Genomic DNA, 21,612 nt, shown 5'->3' on the forward strand with positions numbered 1-21,612 from the left:
GTCAGGAGGAGCACCTAGGTCGGGGGACAAGGACCAACATCCTCCTGGGCACCCTCCGGGTCCGAGGCGAGGAGGACGATGAGGACGCCGGCTTGTCCTCCTACCAGGAGGTCAAGGTGGTCCTCAAGGTGCTGGGCTCCATCCACAGAGACATCTCCCTGGTGAGAAGTGACCCCATGCATGCACCCACACTTGCAAATACACACGCACGTGTACCAAACACAAACGTAATTATTATACTTGGAGCTAATTGATAATATGATTTAGATCACTGTTGATCAGCATTGACTACAGATATGTCAAGGTTATTTTAGGCTGCGAGCTACACTGAACAAAATATATAATAGAATAAATGGACACAATTGTTTTATCATTAGTTGCATCACTGGTTTAATTTGTGATGAGTCAGCTCTTTGTCTCTCTCCTGTGGACAGGCCTTCTTTGAGACGGCCAGCATGATGCGACAGGTGTCCCACAAACACATAGTGCTGCTTCATGGAATGTGTGGCCGCAACTTGGAGAGTAAGTGTGTGTGTGTGTGCGTGTGTGTTAGTGTTAACTTTTAAGAATTGATTTATTCTCGTACATGATTACTAAGTATTTATTGTTGAAGTATGTCTTGTTTGTATGCGCCTGACGACAAAGGAAGTTCTTTGAATTGAATTTGTGTGCGCATTTGGGTTCTCATGTGTCTTTCCTTGTGTGTGCCTGTATGTGAGCAGATATAATGGTGGAAGAGTATTTCCAGCTGGGTCCTCTTGATCAGTTCATGATGAGGCAGCAAGTCCCACTCAGCACTTTGTGGAAGTTCCAGGTGGCCACGCAGCTGGCCTCAGCCCTCAGCTACCTGGTGAGAGCACACACACACGCTAAAGGCCAATTTCCACCAGAACCGTCTCAGAAGCGGTACAGCAGCGAAGCGGCTGTTTTCTGTACTGCAATCCCCACTAGAAGTGGTCCGGACACGTTCCGGCGCTTGGCTCAAGATGTGCATAATTATAATATATGAATTGTAAAAAATATTATGATTAGAATGATTCATACAACGCACTCATACAACAAAACCTCTTAGTTGTAATTAAAACCCATGGCTATAATGTGGAAACCCAAGTCGATAATGTAACAAATTTCCAAGCACATATATAATATAATAACATTTTGACTATAATGTTACAACTAGGGCTGGGCAACGATTAAACGTTTTTATCGCGATTAATCACATAGTATGGTGAGCTAACTTGCGATAAATCGCTTTTAAATTTTTATTTTAAAGCCACTCCAATGCAGGTTAAATGAGATTATCAAATGGAATGACACTTTATCATTCACACCAAATGTACTTAATAAGCGCTAGACCAAGAGATCTTGAGGGAGTTTTTTTGACTTACTGAATATGAAACCTACTGAACACCACAGATTTGGGAATTGTAAACAGGCAGTTGATTACTACAATTGTAAATCAACAGTTACAAGTGTAGTTAAATTCAAATAAGTAGCGCCACAGATTTGGGAATTGTAAACAAACAACTTACTGCAATTGTAATCAGGCAGTCACTTACTGCAAGTGTAATTAAATTTATAGTAAGTGGAACTAAAAACAAAAAAAAATTCTGATATGAATGTTGACATTCTTTGGGCAAGACCTTTCAAAATCAAAGAAAAAAGAAAAATAGGAAAGAAGATAACTCGCATTAATGCTTCAATTTGTTTTAATCGCGAAAAGATTAGGTTAACGCATAATGGGCCCTATCTTGCATCCAGCGCAATTTACTTTCTACACTAACGCATGTGTCGTTGCTAGTTTGCAACTGGCGCAGAGCGTTTTCCCTCCTCCGCCACGTGTCGGTAAATTAGAGAATGATCTTGCGCCCCAAGGGGCTGTTCAGCGAAAGGAGGAGGCGTGTTCTGGCACAAACGTTCCCTGGTGCTGTTTTGCAGTTTCAGAAAACAATTCCGCCACAAACCAGGAAATACCTGGTTTAAAGTCAGTGGCGCGTTTTTCAGATGCTATTTTAAGGGCGCATGCATAATGTTGCTAGTGCGCCTCGCGTATATACTTTGCTTCTCTCATCTACCTAGCCACACAATCTTCGTAAATTATTTGGGAAAGAACAGCTGATATTGTGTACAGGCCCATAACTTTTATGATTGATGAGTATTTGATCGTGAGAAAACCTTGTTTTACCGCAAATGAGTGTTAAAAAGAATGAATGAATGCGTGCGCGCGCGTGTCTGTATGTGTCAAAATAATTATGAATGCGGGCGAGCATGTGTGCTTCCATCTGTTTACACACACGCAAACTAAACACGTAACACATAATACAGTCCATGGCAATGTGTATTAACGGCGGGACACATGCATATTAGGAACAAAAGTCGATAACGATAATGCATACAATACTGATAAGAAACTATGTTTGTTAATGTATTGCGTATATCATTAAATAGAACCATAGTTACCGCATTTCATATGTGTGTTAAGTTTTCTTTGCCAAAATGTATTTGAGGACTCAGTATTTCTGAAGTTGTGGAAGAAAACGCTATTCCATGTGTGAATTAGGCCATATTATTTGGCCATAAACTGAGCCATTTGAAGTTTGAAATTCATGTGGTCATGCATCTGTCTCATCGGAGACCGCTAACGCGCTGTCAAAATATCAACTCATCAGATTCAAATGCGTTCTTGGCTCTTAAAGGGGATGGGAGATGGCGCTCTCATTGGTTTATTGCAAGTTATGCCCAAACCACACAAACGGGTAATTAGGCTACTTCAGACAAACCCTTTTTAGATTTGTGCCGGGCGCAAGAGTAATTTATTTGCCGGTAAAATAGCAACATCGCCATAGAACCGCCCACAAAGCTGCGTTTGGCGCTTCTCACTTGCGTTTCAGACCGTTAAAATAGGGCCCAATGTCTTAACAGGTTAACACATACGGCCCATCAGAATAAAGGGTAGGAGATTATAAAATGAGTCAATTTATGGGATACAGTGGTAATTGTTCAATGGAAAGTATAGTATGCTATGCATGCAAATCAATTATTCAATAGCTTTTACTGTTATTCTCGGGTTCATTCAAAACTCAACTTAAAACCTATCTCTTCAGGACCAACCTCAACATTTGACAAATCATCCTCCGCCATCTTCCACTCTCTCCCGCTCTCTGTGTTGCCTATTGTTGTGGTGTTGTTTCTTTTTTTCCCTTTTGGTGATTGTCTGTACGTATTGGTCTGTATGTATTCCTTTCTTATTTGTAAAGCGTCTTTGAGTACTTAGAAAAGCGCTATAAAAAACAGATCAATTATTGTTATTATTATTATTCAGGGCTCAAAGTGCATTGACATTTTAAAAATGCATGGCACTATTGGTTAGTGAAAATAATAACAGCAGCTGAAAAAATGGTTCATTTACAGAAGCACCCTAGTGAAATAAACTAAGTAACAACAGCTAAGGCAGCAACTTACCTAACTAGTGAAATAAAGCATGGCTTGTGTGGGGGAGGGGGAGTGGGAGAAGGGGGGGATGTGAGGGCAATATTGTGGATGGTACATTGACTACCTGACGTGAGAGTTTAAGATGTTTATTTTATTTCTGTTTTTACCAGAAGAATACGTCATTGAGATTAAACATCTCTTCATGTGACCCGGCGAAGACAGGCAGCAGTAGCCTACAGTCGCACATGGCATACAAACAAAACATTAAAAAAATAAAACAGTTGGCAGGGGGGAGGGGTATATCAATATCGCAAGATATTTCGGGAGGCTCAAGGAGGGGAGTTATATTACATTTTAGCAACAAAGTGTAGTCTTGTTGCTTGTCTCTATAGACATAATTCACCACACTGTGTCATTGACATGTTTTCGTTCTGTGTTATAGGGACGCTGTCCGTTATGTGACTTGTGCGTTGATATGCCGGTCGGCGCGATGTTTGAATTTAATGTTTTTTATATGATAAAATGATCGACCTGCCGTTGCGTTGTCAACGTGAGAAATTGTCTCTTCACTTCTTTGATCGCAATTTCTACAGTCTATAGACAGAATGTCTTACCTGGGAGAGTTTGTCGACGGCGGGGCCCTTAAAACAGACGGAAGGGGGGAGGGCGAAGATATCAATATTGCAAGACATTGCGGGATGCGGGATCGTTCTGCGTCCCCGCGCACATGTGTGCACATGTGTGCATGTGTGTGCGGTATGTGTGTATGTGGTGTCCTGCGCTGCCTTTGTCTCCAAACGTCTGCATCAGCGCGTGTGTGTTTGTGTGTGTATGCTGTATGCATGTGCGTGCGTGCATGTATGTTTGCGTTCGTTTGCTGTGTGTGTGAGCTGCAGGCTGCTTGGCACATTCACACTGACCAACTTGTCAGAGTAACTTGTCCAACAAGCCTGCTATTATATATTAATAAGATAATGGACAAGGGACAGCACCCGTTAATTTTTGACCTGCAGGACATTATTTTGCATTCCTTTTTTTCCATTTAATTTTTCTTTACATTTTTTCTTGCTTTTCCTTTCCTTCATTTTCTATCGTTCTTGTTTCTTTCTTTTCTTGCATTCACCGTTCAATCAATAATTTCTTTCCCTCTCTCTCCCTCCCTCTCTTGTTGTTGTTTGTGTGCAGGAGGACAAGAAGCTGGTCCATGGCTTCGTGTGCACCAAGAACATTTTGCTGGCCAGAGACGGCCTGGATGCCAGCGAGGGAGGACCTTTCATCAAGCTCAGTGATCCGGGCATACCCATCACTGTGCTCACCAGAGAGGGTAAGACCGACGCACACAAGCACTGTGAGCTTCTACTGGGCTGCTTGTCTTTGGTTGCGATCAAATGCTTCGTCTCCGTGTGTATAACATGAGGACTTTCAGGGAAAATGACCACGCTCAATAAAGCAAACTCATCTCTGATAAACATTGTGCAAGATGAGTTGTGGAAAGATAACATTTTACATTCTGTTGCATTTAATCGATAGCACTTTGTAAATATACTTAAGCATCTCGCAGCCTCTTAGACAATCAGTAGGCTGATGCGTAACTGTTTAACGCCAGATTTAACCGTAGCGATCAGATCAGTTTTTACAAGTTATTGTGGTTGAATGCAGAGTAAGGACAAGGTCGGCTCTTGGGTTTTAGCGTTCCCCTCGAGCGGACGACTCATGTTTCTGCCGGTCCATTATAGAGTGGAAAGGCCCCGCAGCTGAATGTCCAGCACAAGTTCCCCCCAGGGAACGCCTTCCCCACAACCCTACACCCAATGCCCTGTTCCCAGCATCCTCTCACTCTCACTCTCCCGCACTGTCTCGCTGTGTCTCTCGCTGTCTCTCGCTCTCGCTCTGTCTCTCACTCTGTCTCTTGGTCCTTCTCGCTCGTTCGCTCTTGCTCATTCACTCTTTCTCTCTGTGTTTGTTTATCTGTCGCTCTCACTCATGGTCCCTATCTTGCTTGCTTCCTTACTCACTCTCTTCCTTGATCTCTTAGTCTCTGTCTATTTTTCTCTCTCACCACCACACATTTTTATCTTCTCTCTGCCACGTTCCAATCCATAATTCCTGATAACTTATGCTAGGCTACTGCTGAGATCCCTCCCCCCACCTCTCAGTCTCCAACTGCTTTAGTTTAATTCTTAAGTGTTTTGCTTCTGGTTCTGCACAGATGGCTATCCTCCTTGTGGGTATATTTCCTGTAGTTCAAACGGAGGTTTGTGTTTAACTGGATCGTCTCTCCAATGGGAGAAGGCGCTCGATGGCTGGTCGAGGCTGGGGTGTGTTTTTGTTGGATCAATGACCCTGTGGATTTCAGTTCAAGTCCAGCTTTTGTGGGAAGAGGCTGGCTCCAAGCCAGCCACCGTAAGCCCTGCTCATTGCATTTCCAGGACTTAGCATTTCCAGGACATAGTTTTTGGATGTTCTATTGCATTGCAACTATGTTTTACCTTCTTTCTTAAAAATGGCATTTCACTTCAAGCCGTGTACACATTATAATACTGCATAAAAGCTTCGTTACGTGCAAAAATAGTTTTACAATAAGCAAATCTTTGATGTCTTCTCTATGGAACTTAAAGAATAGATTGTTAGTGCTTAAAGTAGATGTTTTTCTTGCTATTAGATGGTTATCGTTGATCTTTCTACCAAATGGAATAAGCCTCTATTGATAAAAGGGAATCTCATATGTCATATCAAAATAACCATAATGGAAACAAACAAACAAAAAGCATGTGGGGCTCACAGCAGCTTACCCTAATTGTTGGTAGAATTAGGAGCACTTCAGATCAGCCAATAGACCCTTACCACAGCTAGTGACCAGGCAATCTCACAGCTACAGAAAAAGCTCTCAGCCTTTTCCCACAGGCTCACAAGTATAAGACCAGCTAATAAGCCAGTAAGAAGTTACTAAAAGGAATCCATTTTTAAAGTCAATTTTATTTGTTGGGTGTTCAAAGGCTTCGCAGGCCTAAATCATATGATACTGCCTAAACTAAGCCCTCTGAAGAGCTATGGACAACTCAAACTCCAGTAACTGAATGGGCAGCCATATAATGGTAGCTCAATGAAAAAAGCCAAGGTTATTAGGAAAAAACGAAGGTATAATTTTTGTGGCCCTGTGCTTTCCTTCCTCCTCTCCTCATCCTCTTTTCTTCTCTCTCCTTCTTCTAATCTCACTCCTCCTTTTATTTTCCCTCCTCGTACTCTTCCTCTCCCTCCTCCTCCTCGTACTCTTCCTCTCACTCCTCCTCTTTCAGAGTGTGTGGGCCGCATCCCGTGGATCGCACCAGAGTGCATCAAGACGGTGAACAACCTGAGCGTGGCGGCTGATAAGTGGGGCTTCGGGACCACCCTGTGGGAGATCTGTTACAACGGAGAAGTGCCCCTCAAGGACAAGATGCTCACGGAGGTAGGTAGCATATGCACTCATTCATACTCACTCACTTACTCAAACTCCTAGTCCCTCAGTCACTCACTCACAGACTCACTCACTTACACTCCAAGCCACTTCACAGACTCACAATCATGCATTCACTCATGCACTCACTCGTTATTGTACATGCCGCTCACTTCCACACTCACATTAACACGCCAACTATCGCACATGCATGTGAACTCGCAGCTTTGGTAAATGCTCCACTAAAAGTTCTGTTTTCATCGCAAAATGACAAAATTATGTTTTCATCACGTCACGTGATAATTAACAATTATTCGCCAAAGGCGAAGTGAATAGTGGGGAATAGTGGGGCTATTCCCCACTATTCACGGAGCCTGAGGTGACACGCTGCACGAATCGGATTATATTTCTTTCTCCCCTCCGATATCCGTTACAGCATAATGGGCCAATATCGGACCGATAGCGATGCCGTGGATCGGATCGGAACATCCCTTACAACGATATATTCCACTAACATAGAGATACACAAGTAAAACATGGAATTGTTAGGTGAAAATAAATGCCATAACTTGTGTGTGCGAGCAGAAGGAGCAGTTCTACAGCGCCGAGTGCCAGCTGGCCACCCCGGACTGCGAGGAGCTTGCTCAACTGATGACCCACTGCATGAACTATGACCCCAAGATGAGACCATTCTTCAGGGCCATCGTCAGAGACATGGACATGCTGGTGGAACAGAGTATGTATCCCTTTGTGTGGGTTGATTCTCTGGGTCTCTACTTTGTATTTACAAGTGTCAGAGAAGCTATGCATTGCTTCTGCGCATGGACTGGTGTTGTGCAAAAGTGCACGTGAAGACTGAACTCTGCAGTTATGGCCACAGAGATGGAAGCATCATCAATCAAACATTTAAATGTACTTAATATTTTCTATGCAGCGGGGGCAGCCAATTTTAAATGGGTGAAGGAAATATCTCTAGGATTAGATGGAGATCGAATCCTGCTGTTACAGTGATGATGATGCAGTCACGATGATAGCTCATATCATTGTACATATCAATGTAAGACATTGTAGCAACAAATATTGCAAAACTCAAGTTAGACAACTTACACCGATTCCCCTTTCCATCTATTCGCGACTGCACAGCGCACAAAAATACTTAGATGAAGATAAGTGAAACATAGATGACGGTGAAAAATGTGTTTGGCTCCTGCATGCCTCGACAAAAAACACTAGCCGAGAAATACCACTACAAAAGAGGAATGATGAAATATATAGTATCTGTCGTACCAGGAAGGCGGAAGTTGTAAGCCACGTTCAACTGAAAGCTTTAAAAATAGACCAAAGCAGTACAGTGTTAAAATGGGTTGTGGATATTGCACGTAAAAAAGGGCCTTCTACTAAGAGCGATAATCTGGGCAAGATGGAGCAGGAAGATGCATAGTGGTTCGCTGCTTTGCATGTTTCAACGCTTCCCAAGGAGGTGTATTGCAAACCACAATCTGAAGAGGGTAGAGAATGAGTGGTGTGAGTGCAGTGAAAATATAAAAAAAAAATGCTGGCAAGAGATTGAATAGTTCTTGGCATATGCCAACAAGTTTTCTTAAGGGAATGTGTTTGTAAAGACTGTCCCCGCCCCTTACGCTGGGGCCCCGTGTCTACACAACTCTGTCATCTACTGGGCAGAAAGGGTCACTGCAGCTCCCCCCTGCAACCTATTGCATATTAAGATGAGATAAAATAGTAATTTACTAATCCCAGCCATGAAATTCAGGATTGAATGGTTGTATTCGTATATATTGCCAATGCCATGGTAATAATGACATTATAATGATCCATATTGATATGACCAAGTGGTCACGTGATGAGTCATAGGAGCACTCTACCTCAAAATTTGGGCATGGCGAAATTGAAGCGATGAGTCAGTATGTGAGTCATTCCTTATTGCGTTCTTCCTCCTCTCTCCCACAGACCCGTCCATCAAGCCGGTACCCACGCAGGAAGTGGATCCAACACGCTTTGAGAAGAGGTTCCTCCGGAAGATCAGAGACCTTGGAGAGGTGAGAGGCAGCCTGTTGGTGAAGCCCCTGCAGATGTGGCTAACGCGTCGTTCCTCTTAACTACTAAGAAAAGGTTTAGTAGTTTAGGTTATCAGTGGAGGTGTGTGTGTGTGTGTGTGTGTGTGTGTGTGTGTGTGTGTGTGTGTGTGTGTGTGTGTGTGTGTGTGTGTGTGTGTGTGTGTGTGTGTGTGTGTGTGTGTGTGTGTGTGTGTGTGTGTGTGTGTGTGTGCAGGGTCACTTCGGCAGGGTGGAGCTGTGCCGCTATGACCCCCGCGGAGACCGGACCGGGGAGATGGTGGCCGTCAAGTCCCTGAAGCCCGAGAACCGAGAGGAGCAGAACAACAACCTGTGGAAGGAGATCGGGATCCTGAAGGAGCTCTATCACGAGAACATCGTCAAGTACAAGGGCATCTGCCAGGAGGAGGGTGAGCCGCACACAGACTCATACTTCGCTTGCACACACAATCTAATTCGAAGTAAATTTCCTACCCTGATTCACATGCAATGATGGAGTATGTAATAAGTAGTAAGAGTATCAATAACTGAATACACATAAAAAAAGGAACAGCCCACCCTGTATTAAAGGAGATATATTATGGAGTCTCCCCATGAAGTTAACATACAATCAGGTCCATAAATATTGGGACATCGACACAATTCTAATCTTTTTGGCTCTATACACCACCACAATGGATTTGAAATAAAACGCACAAGATGTGCTTTAACTGCAGACGTTCAGCTTTAATTTGAGGGTATTAACATCCAAATAAGGTGAACGGTGTAGGAATTACAACAGTTTGTATATGTGCTTCCCACTTTTTAAGGGACCAAAAGTAATGGGACAAATTAACAATCATAAATCAAACTTTCACTTTTTAATACTTGGTTGCAAATACTTTGCAGTCAATTACAGCTTGAAGTCTTGAACGCATAGACATCAACCGATGCTGTGTTTCATCCCTGGTGATGCTCCAATGAGTTCTGAAACATTCGGCTGGATATGAGAAGATAATATTGCCCGAAACACTTCAGAATTCATCCTGCTGCTTTTGTCAGCAATCACATCATCAATAAATACAAGGGAACCAGTTCCATTGCAGGGCTCAACGCTAAGGTTTTTTTCCACTTGCCCGGTCGGGCCAGTGGGTCTGAATTCTACTTGCCCGAAGTCAATTTTCACTGGCCCCAAATATAAATACTTTTTTTTATTAGTGGTTATCAAATAACGACAAAGATTCAGGTAAATTGTTATATTTTATCTTTATATTATCAGCTTTGTGATAACCACATTTGCCTCCGCGTTCTGTTAAGTAAAAAGAACCGGCAAGGCACCGGAGGACGGGTTATCAGCAGCCCGCTTAGCTGCCATGCAAGCAAGATGCTGCTTGCTTTTATCGTGACACTCAAGCATCTGCTTTCTGAAAGTTGACGTTCCGCTTAACGAACCGCTTTTATCCGCCGTTGACGGGAACTTAAGGCAAACCTTGCAGAACAAGGTTGGTGATTCCTCCACAACATCCTTGAGTACAACCCAGGGGAGCTCCTTCTCCCAGGATGCTTGAAAAGTTTGCTTACGCTTGAGCTCGTACGCAGTCCTCCAGTACTCCTAGTTCTTCGTCTGCGGCGTGCCCGCTACCTGCCGGGAGTCTCGCAATCTTTTTTTTTTTTTTTTTTTGCTTCGAGTCCTCCACTTGCCCGAACGGGCAAGCGGGTTGTCAAAGTTACTAGCCCGACTTGGCGTTTTACTTGCCCCGGGACGTCGGGCAATCCTTATTGTTGAGCCCTGCATTGGCAGCCATACATGACCAAACTACCACCACCATGCTTCACTGATTAGGTGGTATACTTTGGATCATGAGCAGTTCCTTTCCCATATCAAACTGTTTATTGCCCTGCCTCTCGGTGATTATTCCTTACATATTTTACGTTAAAATTTAGTTCCGACCAAGTATAACAGCACCGGGACTTTTAACTATACATGTATCACTCCGCTGTTTATGTTCTGCTAGCTAGTGTGTGTGTGTTGCTTGGCAACAGTTCAGTCCCAGTCGCGGAACCATTTGTGTTGGCGGTGCCAAATAAATCATTAAATAAACAAACAAATGTTAACAAATTAATGGTGCTTGTAGTACTGTTGTATAAAAGCAATATCACACTTGAGGTCGTGCTGTTGTAGTGAATATCAGCACGGCTGTGAGATTAGATTCGGCACAATCACAGCCGTGCTGATACAACGCACTCCCTCTCATGTGATATTGCTAAGTATTTATATGCTATATTCAAAATGCAATGAAAATACAAAAGCAGCGTGTTTTCCTCATTGGGATCTTTATTATGAGAAGAACAACTCAGTTAAAGCAGAACGGAGCAACGGAGCCTGCAGCTCGAAGACGGTGCTCAACATAACAAAAAATAATCAATGAACAATAATAATATATAAAAAACAATCATGTTATAACTTAAACAAAAATAAATTATACTTAATTCGGACAGGTTTTGCCAAATGTAACGCAAAATATAAAAAAAAAGGCAGAGAAAGAAGGCCGAGAACAATGAATTAGGCTTAGTAACAAAGCTTCTGGAAATAGAACCAGTAACTCACAACTTCAGCACCAGTCTAAGGATTTTTGTTGAGAAAGAGGAGCATGTTGACCTGCTCTGGGGTCAGACGCGACCGCAGCCTGGTGACCGTCAGTCCAGCGGCCGAAAACACCCGCTCTGATGGGACCGACGTTGCCGTGATGCACAGATACCGCCTTGCTAACTTGGCAAGGCGGGGGAACCATGTTTCATTAACTTTCCACCAGCCTGTAGGGGTGCAATCCAGGGGTGGGGTTGCCTCCCTCAGAAAGTTCTTTAATTCTGTTTCGATGCCAACCTCGCCTTGAGAGGTAGGCCCATTGTTCTCCCCAAGAAGTTGTACCATAGCAGAGACCTGGGACTGAGAGGCCGCGACTCTAGTGTTTGCGTTCTCCTTGTCCGTGTCAGACAACGGAGGCTCCTCGTCTCCCCCAGCCTCTGGGATAGCCGCCCTACCGATCTCCGCTGCCGCTCCCAGTTCAACCAGTTTCGCATTAGCAGCCGGTCTTTGTGTTGAGTTAAGAAAGCCCAGGTGCTTGTGGCGAGGGTCCAGCATTGATGAGATCATGGGGGCGCTAGGGCTGGCCCGAATGCCATTTTTCAGGCTTCGAATACTCGTTGGTTTTTCCGAGCGAATATTCGAATACTTGTTCCAGAGAAAAACACCATCAAAAACAACATTAATAATCCCTATATGCTCCCTGGAACCGATTTTGACAGTATCTGCATATTTTGTTGAAGATTTAATAGCTTTTGAACGTTAATTAGTAGGCCTAAGTAGGTTGAAGTTCCTTAGTTTTCCCCCGTGAAAGCGAACAGCTGTTGCTCCATTCCAAATCAGCTGTTCTCTGCCATCTCAGCCCTTACGGGAGCTTTTCAATTCATCCTGGAACGTGCATCTTTTCAGGAAATTTGTACAATAAATCCATAACAAATACCGAATATTGATTGTCTTATGTGTCCATATTATATCCATTATATTCACCGGGTATTCCCAAGACGCTCACGCTCTGCAGCAAGCCAGTCACAGTTGATTGGCCCGGCGCTGTACAGCGAACGTAAACAAACAACTAAGCTAAGGTTTTAAGTATTACTTTTCCTCCAGAGATCCCGCTAATGTTGTGTTATAAAGTAAAGGGAAACAAGATATCTATTCTTCCTCCACCTCTCTCGCTTCTCTGCTTGGTGTCGCTGACGCTTATAGTTTGCCTCCCTCGCTCTGGTAACGTCACGTACGTGAAAAAAAAAAAAAAAAGAACGAAGCTCCGAATATTGATTTAAGCTTTGAATACTAATTTTCCGAACGAGTATTCGAATAATTCGGGCCAGCCGTAGGGGGCGGATGACAGAAACTCATAAGACTGAACCTGTAAATATATGATGGGGGAATCAATTAGAAAATATCTAAATAGGCAATTATTTTTATTATGTAAAATCATTTAAACTAAGATAAAAATGTTTAGCTTACAGTCATTCGCTTGATGAGGGAGGAACGCACTTTTGCTTTGAATTCGCTGTGTCTGGGCCCGTCTTCTTCACTGCGCACGAGGTGGATATTGATGAGGCCGAAGGTAATGGGATATGTGTTCGAGATGGAGACGTCTTTCTCTGTAGACATAACCGTGGTGGCACATTTAAGTGCAGACAGCACAGGCTGTGTGTCCTCCATCATCTGCCAGTGCTCATCCTTCATCTCCTGGATCCTGGCATCTTGAAGCTTAGTCAATCCGATCAAACATCTCGCACACAGAGTTCCACCGTGTTTTACAAGACTGAATAAGCCGATAAGTTGCGAGGCCCATTTGCTCCTGTTTCTGTTGCAGTGCATTGGTTGCTGCGGTGCTGTGATGGAAGTGGCTAACAAGTTTACTAGCCGCTGATATAACCCGATATAGATAGATGGCAAATCCGTCATTTATGGCCAACTGGAGTGTGTGTCATCACTGATGTAGTGGCAAGTGATTGTGATGTAGCTCTCGGCTGTTAACGCGGTCCAGCAGTCCGTGGTTAGAGCAACTCTTTCAGTTGTGCTCAATTCTTTTAGCAGCTCTTGCTTCCGTTCTTCGTAGTGAGTTTCTATCAGTCTGGTGATGGTACGTCATATGCTGGTTCCAATAAGTTGATCAGTTTTCGAAAACCTTCGCCCTCAACGATACTTAAGGGAAGCATATCCATCTCAATGAACTTGCAGATCCCTTGGGTAATTGTCTCGGCTCTTTGTGAATCGCAGCTCCTCCGTGTCCGTGCTAACATCGAGTCGATGCTAGGTTGAGACTGAGAGCACGAAGCACCGCCACTAACCAGGGTCGTATGCACGTTGTTCAAGTGGTACATCATTTGAGTCGTGGCCGTATTGTACTTAAACATAGCATTGCAGTGTCGACGGAGAACTAGGTCATTTTTTAAGTCATAGTGGTCCCACACCAGACTTCGCCGTGGCCTTGTCCGCTTCATGATTACTTTTGAAATATACAGACTCGCATGTGACCGAGCAGGCCTGTTATTTTTTTTAAATATTGCCCCCGTGTGGTAAAATGTTTAATTGCACACTGAATTAGTTTACTCAACGAAAAATGTACGTAATCGACGAAATTCTTAACGATCGATTATGGTACGAACACACCAAACGCGTAACCCGCGTAAGATTTACGCGCGTAACACAGCTAAAATGTTGCTTGATCATTGTGTGTCACAAAAATGGTTCAACGCGCCTAAAGGTACGGCCACACCAACCGCGTTACCCGCGTAAGACGCGTATAAAATCGGCAATTTTTCCATAGGGAACCATTGGTTTACGCGCGTATGAGCTGCGTAGATGCGCTAAAGCAACATTTTAGCCGCGTATGAGCTGCGTATATACGCACCTAACGCACCTACGCGCCTACGCCCGGAGTTCAAAAAATTGAACTTTCAACGCTCCAACGCGTGATGCTTAGCCGCGATAGCCAATCAGCGTGGAGCTTGACCCGAAGTCACTGGCAGAGAGTAGTGGCGCTTGCACAGAAGCATACGGCCGACATCTTTCTTTATTCTGGGTGGAAATAGTAACATAGTTACGCCATTAAATGCGTTTATGGAAACATTTTTAGCGAGAAATGTGCATTTTACTTTCATAATGTTCGCTCGGTGAATGTGAAGGATGTTTGGTTTGATAGTTATGACGAAAAGTGAACGCTCCGTTCACTTGCATGGACAGAGTCTCTGGTTGCTAAGCAACCTCAACGTCTTGGTGGACTATTTCTCTGCTGATCAACACTACGAATGCTGGAAACACACCAGACACTTATATTATTTAACCCGATTATTGTTATTTATATCCGAGATTATTTAATCTAACCGATCTAAACTCTATCATGCACCCAAACACGGTGGCGTTTGGGTTTCCTACCTCGGACTCCTAAATCCAGCGCAGCCACAGGCGCGTTAGGCGCGTTGAACCATTTTTGTGACACACAATGCTCAAGCAACATTTTAGCTGCGTTACGCGCGTAAATCTTACGCGGGTTACACGTTTGGTGTGTTCGTACCTTAACGCGCCTGTGGCTGCGCTGGATTTAGGAGTCCGAGGTAGGAAACCCAAACGCTGCCGTGTTTGGGTGCATGATAGAGCTTAGATCGGGTTAGATTAAATAATCTCGGATATAAATAACAATAATCGGGTTAAATAACTTCACATGGTGTGTCTGGTGTGTTTCCAGCATTCGTAGTGTTGATCAGGGCGTAGGCGCGTAGGTGCGTTAGGTGCGTATATATATGGCAAGCCATCCCCGCCAGAAAACTGCATCATTTAGACGCGTATCACCTTCATTACGCCGTAAAAAACACTGTAAAATATGGCAAGCCATCCCCTCCAGAAAACGGCATCATTTAGACGCGTATCACCTTTATTACGCCGTAAAAAACGCCGTAAAATGTAGAAAAACGCCGTATTTTACGCCGTCATGCGCAAAAAGCGCCGCTTTCTACGCCGCAATTAAGCCTTTCAAGAGCGCGCGTAAAAAGCACAGTTTTGAACATCAAACCGCGCGTAAAATACGGCGCTTTTGTGCACTGGAAACACACCAGACACTTATATTATTTAACCCGATTATTGTTATTTATATCCGAGATTATTTAATCTAACCCGATCTAAGCTCTATCATGCACCCAAACACGGCAGCGTTTGGGTTTCCTACCTCGGACTCCTAAATCCAGCGCAGCCACAGGCGCGTTAGGCGCGTTGAACCATTTTTGTGACACACAATGCTCAAGCAACATTTTAGCTGCGTTACGCGCGTAAATCTTACGCGGGTTACACGTTTGGTGTGTTCGTACCTTAACGCGCTTGTGGCTGCGCTGGATTTAGGAGTCCGAGGTAGGAAACCCAAACGCTGCCGTGTTTGGGTGCATGATAGAGCTTAGATCGGGTTAGATTAAATAATCTCGGATATAAATAACAATAATCGGGTTAAATAACTTCACATGGTGTGTCTGGTGTGTTTCCAGCATTCGTAGTGTTGATCAGGGCGTAGGCGCGTAGGTGCGTTAGGTGCGTATATATATGGCAAGCCATCCCCGCCAGAAAACGGCATCATTTAGACGCGTATCACCTTCATTACGCCGTAAAAAACGCTGTAAAATATGGCAAGCCATCCCCGCCAGAAAACGGCATAATTTAGACGCGTATCACCTTTATTTGAAATACACGGACTCGCATGTGACCGAGCAGGCCTGTTTTTTTTTTAAATATTGCCCCCGTGTGGTAAAATGTTTAATTGCACACTGAATTAGTTTACTCAACGAAAAATGTACGTAATCGACGAAATTCTGCACATTCCTCGGACTCCTAAATCCAGCGCAGCCACAGGCGCGTTAGGCGCGTTGAACCATTTTTGTGACACACAATGATCAAGCAACATTTTAGCTGCGTTACGCGCGTAAATCTTACGCGGGTTACACGTTTGGTGTGTTCGTACCTTAACGCGCTTGTGGCTGCGCTGGATTTAGGAGTCCGAGGTAGGAAACCCAAACGCTGCCGTGTTTGGGTGCATGATAGAGTTTAGATCGGGTTAGATTAAATAATCTCGGATATAAATAACAATAATCGGGTTAAATAACTTCACATGGTGTGTCTGGTGTGTTTTCAGCAGAGAAATAGTCCGCCAAGACGTTGAGGTTGCTTAGCAACCAGAGACTCTGTCCATGCAAGTGAACGGAGCGCTCACTCTTCGTCATAACTATCAAACCAAACATCCTTCACATTCACCGAGCGAACATTATGAAAGTAAAATGCACATTTCTCGCTAAAAATTGTTCCATAAACGCATTTAATGGCGTAACTATGTTACTATTTCCACCCAGAATAAAGAAAGATGTCGGCCGTATGCTTCTGTGCAAGCGTCACTACTCTCTGCCAGTGACGTCGGGTCAAGCTCCACGCTGATTGGCTATCGCGGCTAAGCATCACGCGCTGGAGCGTTGAAAGTTCAATTTTTTGAACTCCGGGCGTAGGCGCGTAGGTGCGTTAGGTGCGTATATATATGGCAAGCCATCCCCGCCAGAAAACTGCATCATTTAGACGCGTATCACCTTCATTACGCCGTAAAAAACACTGTAAAATATGGCAAGCCATCCCCTCCAGAAAACGGCATCATTTAGACGCGTATCACCTTTATTACGCCGTAAAAAACGCCGTAAAATGTAGAAAAACGCCGTATTTTACGCCGTCATGCGCAAAAAGCGCCGCTTTCTACGCCGCAATTAAGCCTTTCAAGAGCGCGCGTAAAAAGCACAGTTTTGAACATCAAACCGCGCGTAAAATACGGCGCTTTTGTGCACATCACAACGCCGTAAAATACGGCGTTTCTTTAGTATGCTAATAATCTTCGCCCTTCTTTTCTCTCAGCATTTGAAGTGTTTGCGCCCAATCGCTGAACAAGAGAAGCAGACCAAATCAGTTCAGCCAGGACAGATCTGCTTTGAGGAGTTCTCCTCTCATTTGTTGTTAGTTGTAGCGTCATATAGATATATATTAGTAAATCCAGTTACAACAGTGTGGTCACCGTGGCCGTGGCCCAATCGATAGAGACGCTTGCTCTGTAGGCAAGAGGTTGTTCTAAAAAATAAATAAAAATACATTCGCGTCCTCGGCAGCCAGTCAGTTTCGTTCTCAGTGGGTGCTGGTCTCTGCCAGGGCTGCGCCTTGTCACCAATCTTGTTTGTGATATACATGGACAGGATATCGAGGCGTAGTCGTGGTGGGGAGGGGTTGCAGTTCGGTGGTCTGAGGATCTCGTCACTGCTTTTTGCAGAAGATGTGGTCCTCATTGGATCATCATCGGCCTGTGACCTTCAGCACTCACTGGATCGGCTGGCGGCCGAGTGTGAAGCGGCTGGGATGAGGATCAGCACCGCTAAATCTGAGGCCATGACTCTTAGCAGGAAACAGGTGGATTGCTTACTCCGGGTAGGAAATGAGTCCTTAGCACAAGTGAAGGAGTTCAAGTACCTCGTGGTCTTGTTCGCGAGTGAGGGTACTATGGAGCGTGAGATTGGCTGGAGAATCGGAGCAGCGGGGGCGGTATTGCGTTCGTTTTACCGCACCGTTGTTGGGAAAAGAGAGCTGAGCCGCAAGGCAAAGCTCTCGATCTACCGGTCGATCTTCGTTCCTATCCTCACCTATGGTCATGAGGGTTGGGTGATGACCGAAAGGACGAGATCGAGGGTACAAGCGGCCGAGATGAGTTTTCTCAGAAGGGTGGCTGGCGTCTCCCTTAGGGATAGGTTGAGAAGCTCAGCCATCCGTGAGGAACTCGGATTAGAGCCGCTGCTCCTTTACTTGGAAAGGAGTCAGCTGAGGTGGTTCGGGTATCTGGTAAGGATGCCCACTGGGCGCCTTCCTTGGGAGGTGTTTCAGGCACGTGGAGAGATTATATCTCAACACTGGCCTGGGAACGCCTCGGGATCCCCCCGTCAGAGCTGGTCAATGTGGCCCGGGAAAGGGAAGTCTGGAGCCCCCTACTTGAGCTGCTCCCCCCGTGACCCGACCCCGGATAAGCGGACGAAGATGAGATGATTAAAAATACATATAAAGACGTTTCAAACGTTCCATCGAGTATCTCGCATTCTACAATGGCCAGCTTTATTGTTTCCCATGGGAGCCGGCGACCAGTCTGCGAGTGGACTATCTGAAACTAAATCGGATACTAGAATTCTTCTTTGAAGGTTGTGCTCCACACAGAACCTCCTCACCGTCATAACGGAGCACTTCGAGGCACTAGATTGCTTTAGAGCGGTATACTGATCGCGTCGTGTGTCTTTCCAGTGTCAAATAGCCTAGTTCACGAATAAAATCACCATGAGGTTCAAGTGCGGCCATAACTAAGGCTAAATATAATTAGACAGTCTATTGCTGGTTAAGGTGGTTGGCTCTTTTTTCTTCGCTGCGTTCTGCCTTCTGGTGTAGCCTATAACTATGCATGTATCTATTTTTGTTTTTCTGTTTCGGGTTTAAAAAACCAAAACACAGAAACACAAATGCCGTTTATTTGTTTATTCCTTTTGCCCTTTTTCAGTTTCAAAACCAAATCAGAAAAAACTAAAAACAATCCTGTTAATTGTTTTTTCTGATTTTGTTTTAAATCGTAATATTCAACGAACCATACACGGATTCTCCTACCTCCTATATTCTATCACTTTACTGACACACACAATGTGTGGCAGTAAAGTGACTAGATCATTCTATAGACAAAAATCTTTCCATAAAACTAATTTAATTTTGGATAGTCATTGCACAGCTGTAACCGAGTATTCTCATTATAGCCTAGTTATATCCTAGTTTTGCATATTTATACATTGCATCCTATTTTCATATTTCATGTGGCATCTGTATTTGTATGTAGGCTACAGCATCTGTATTTTAAATGTAGCTTATATCTTCTTTTTACATTTTACCTTTTGTTGAGGTGGGCGCTGTATTAGCCTACTGTATAGGCTGTCTGTATTTGTGTAAGAGTTATTTGTATTGTGTAACCTGCTGGATTATGAAAGTTAGTTTTGGGTAAATAAAGTGTCTGTCTGTCTGTCTGTCTGTCTGTCTGTCTGTCTGTCTGGGGGAAAATGCCGTGAAAAATGTACGCACGGTGCATTCAGGATTAGGACTGATATTATGTCGGTATAGGCCTAATCAATCGGGTTTTAATATTTGAAGCATTCATATCAGTCTATTCTTTTCGTAGGCTACTCTGCTGTTGGCCTTGATGGGGAGATATTTTTTTGCTTCCATGCACAAATAGTTGAATCCAACAACATTCCTGCGTCTCCAGAGCCCATTTAAGCACCGTGTCAGACTCAGTAGACTGTTTACAAGCCTCTGAACGTTGTTAGAGCATGGCTCCCCAGTTCATCAGTGTCTCTCTCTACGGCTCCCTCTCACTCCTTTCCACTTTGTATTAATATCGATTGAACAAGCGAGGATGTTACGATAACTCCGCGAAAATAAAGGCTCCATGGCTGTAATAATTTAAATATAATTAACTTATAAAGCGTGTAACAAGACACCTAGATGATCTGGCTGGCTGACTAAAAAGGCACTGAATTTGGAACTTATAACACAGGAGGTCTGGCTTGCGGACTAAAAAGCATTGCGATCATAAAAGCGTGACCATCTGACAAAAGCACAAATCTGACAATAAATGGATTCGATCCGACAACCTCTTCCCTACATAGCAAGCGTCTCTATCGATTGGCCCACGGTTATCACAACGTTGAAACTGCATTTACTAATAAATATATCTATATGAATATGACGCTACAACTAACGCCAAATGAGAGGAGATCTGTGTTGAACTGATTTGGTCTGCTTGTCTTGTTCAGCGATTGGGCGCAGACACTTCAAATGCATTGGCTGAGAGACAAAAAGGGCGGAGATTATTAGCATACTAGAGAAACGCCGTATTTTACGGCGTTGTGATGTGCACAAAAGCGCCGTATTTTACGCGCGGCTTGATGTTCAAAACTGCGCTTTTTACGCGTGCTCTTGAAAGGCTCAATTGCGGCGTAAAAAGCGGCGCTTTTTTGCGCATGACGGCGTATTTTACGGCGTTTTTCTACATTTTACGGCGTTTTTTACGGCGTAATGAAGGTGATACGCGTCTAAATGATGCCGTTTTCTGGCGGGGATGGCTTGCCATATATATACGCAGCTCATACGCGGCTAATGCGGCTAAAATGTTGCTTTAGCGCATGTAACGCATCTACGCAGCTCATACGCGCGTAAACCAATGGTTCCCTATGGAAAAATTGCCGATTTTATACGCGTCTTACGCGGGTAACGCGGTTGGTGTGGCCGTACCTAACACACACCAAGCCTTGGAACAGCTGATCAGCCAATTGTCCCATTACTTTCGGTCCCTTAAAAAGTGGGAGGCACATATACAAACTGTTGTAATTCCTACACCGTTGACCTGATTTGGATGTAAATACCCTAAAATTAAAGCTGGGAAGTCTGCAGTTAAAGCACATCTTGTTCGTTTCATTTCAAATCCATTGTTGTGGTGTATAGAGCCAAAAAGATTTGAATTGTGTCGATGTCCCAATATTTATGGACCTGACGGTAGTAGTTGAGTTCCAGAAAACATGTTTTAGAAGCTGTTTGCTGGAAACAGCTTTTAGGAAGAAAAGAAAACTCTCTACCGCTATTCCCCTCCGTTTCAGTCCCTTCAGAATGCGCTGTTTCTGGTGTCTGTAACTTAATGCAAATGAGCTGCTGCCCATTGACCAATGAGCTATCAAACTGAACCACAGCATGGAGGAGAAGGGATTGTTGCCGTTTGCGGACTCTATTTCTATATAATATAATATAATATAATAATAATAATAATATCTATGGGTATTTATTTCGTATTATATCTAACATCACGGCCAAGCGCTATGTGCGCCTCAGATGATATTATGAATCATAAAGACTTCCACAACAAGTAAAGACTCGTAGTGGGGATATCTCAGCCATGGTTGAGAAGAATTGGGGGAAAGGAACTTTGGCCTTGACTCTCTGAAGTCCATGAACCGCCACATGGAGGAGAAAGGGATTGCACTCCGGGAGCTGAGCTGGCGGGCTGCTGCCGAGTT

The 21,612-nt window shown here is 44.0% G+C and overlaps 1 protein-coding gene across 1 annotated transcript in view; it reads left to right on the plus strand.

Annotated features, from left to right (window-relative positions):
* Window positions 1-21,612, plus strand: part of jak1 (Janus kinase 1) — a 51,285-nt gene that overhangs the window by 3,664 nt on the left and 26,009 nt on the right. The window contains exons 2-9 of the mRNA XM_056604113.1: window positions 6-161; window positions 435-522; window positions 723-850; window positions 4,618-4,756; window positions 6,729-6,880; window positions 7,454-7,604; window positions 8,837-8,925; window positions 9,158-9,350. Of these exons, the coding sequence (XP_056460088.1) occupies window positions 6-161; window positions 435-522; window positions 723-850; window positions 4,618-4,756; window positions 6,729-6,880; window positions 7,454-7,604; window positions 8,837-8,925; window positions 9,158-9,350 (1,096 nt within the window). The remainder of the gene's footprint in view (window positions 1-5; window positions 162-434; window positions 523-722; window positions 851-4,617; window positions 4,757-6,728; window positions 6,881-7,453; window positions 7,605-8,836; window positions 8,926-9,157; window positions 9,351-21,612) is intronic.

Source organism: Gadus chalcogrammus, chromosome 12 (genome assembly GCF_026213295.1).
Source record: "Gadus chalcogrammus isolate NIFS_2021 chromosome 12, NIFS_Gcha_1.0, whole genome shotgun sequence".
In the NCBI taxonomy this organism is placed as follows: Eukaryota; Metazoa; Chordata; class Actinopteri; order Gadiformes; family Gadidae; genus Gadus; species Gadus chalcogrammus.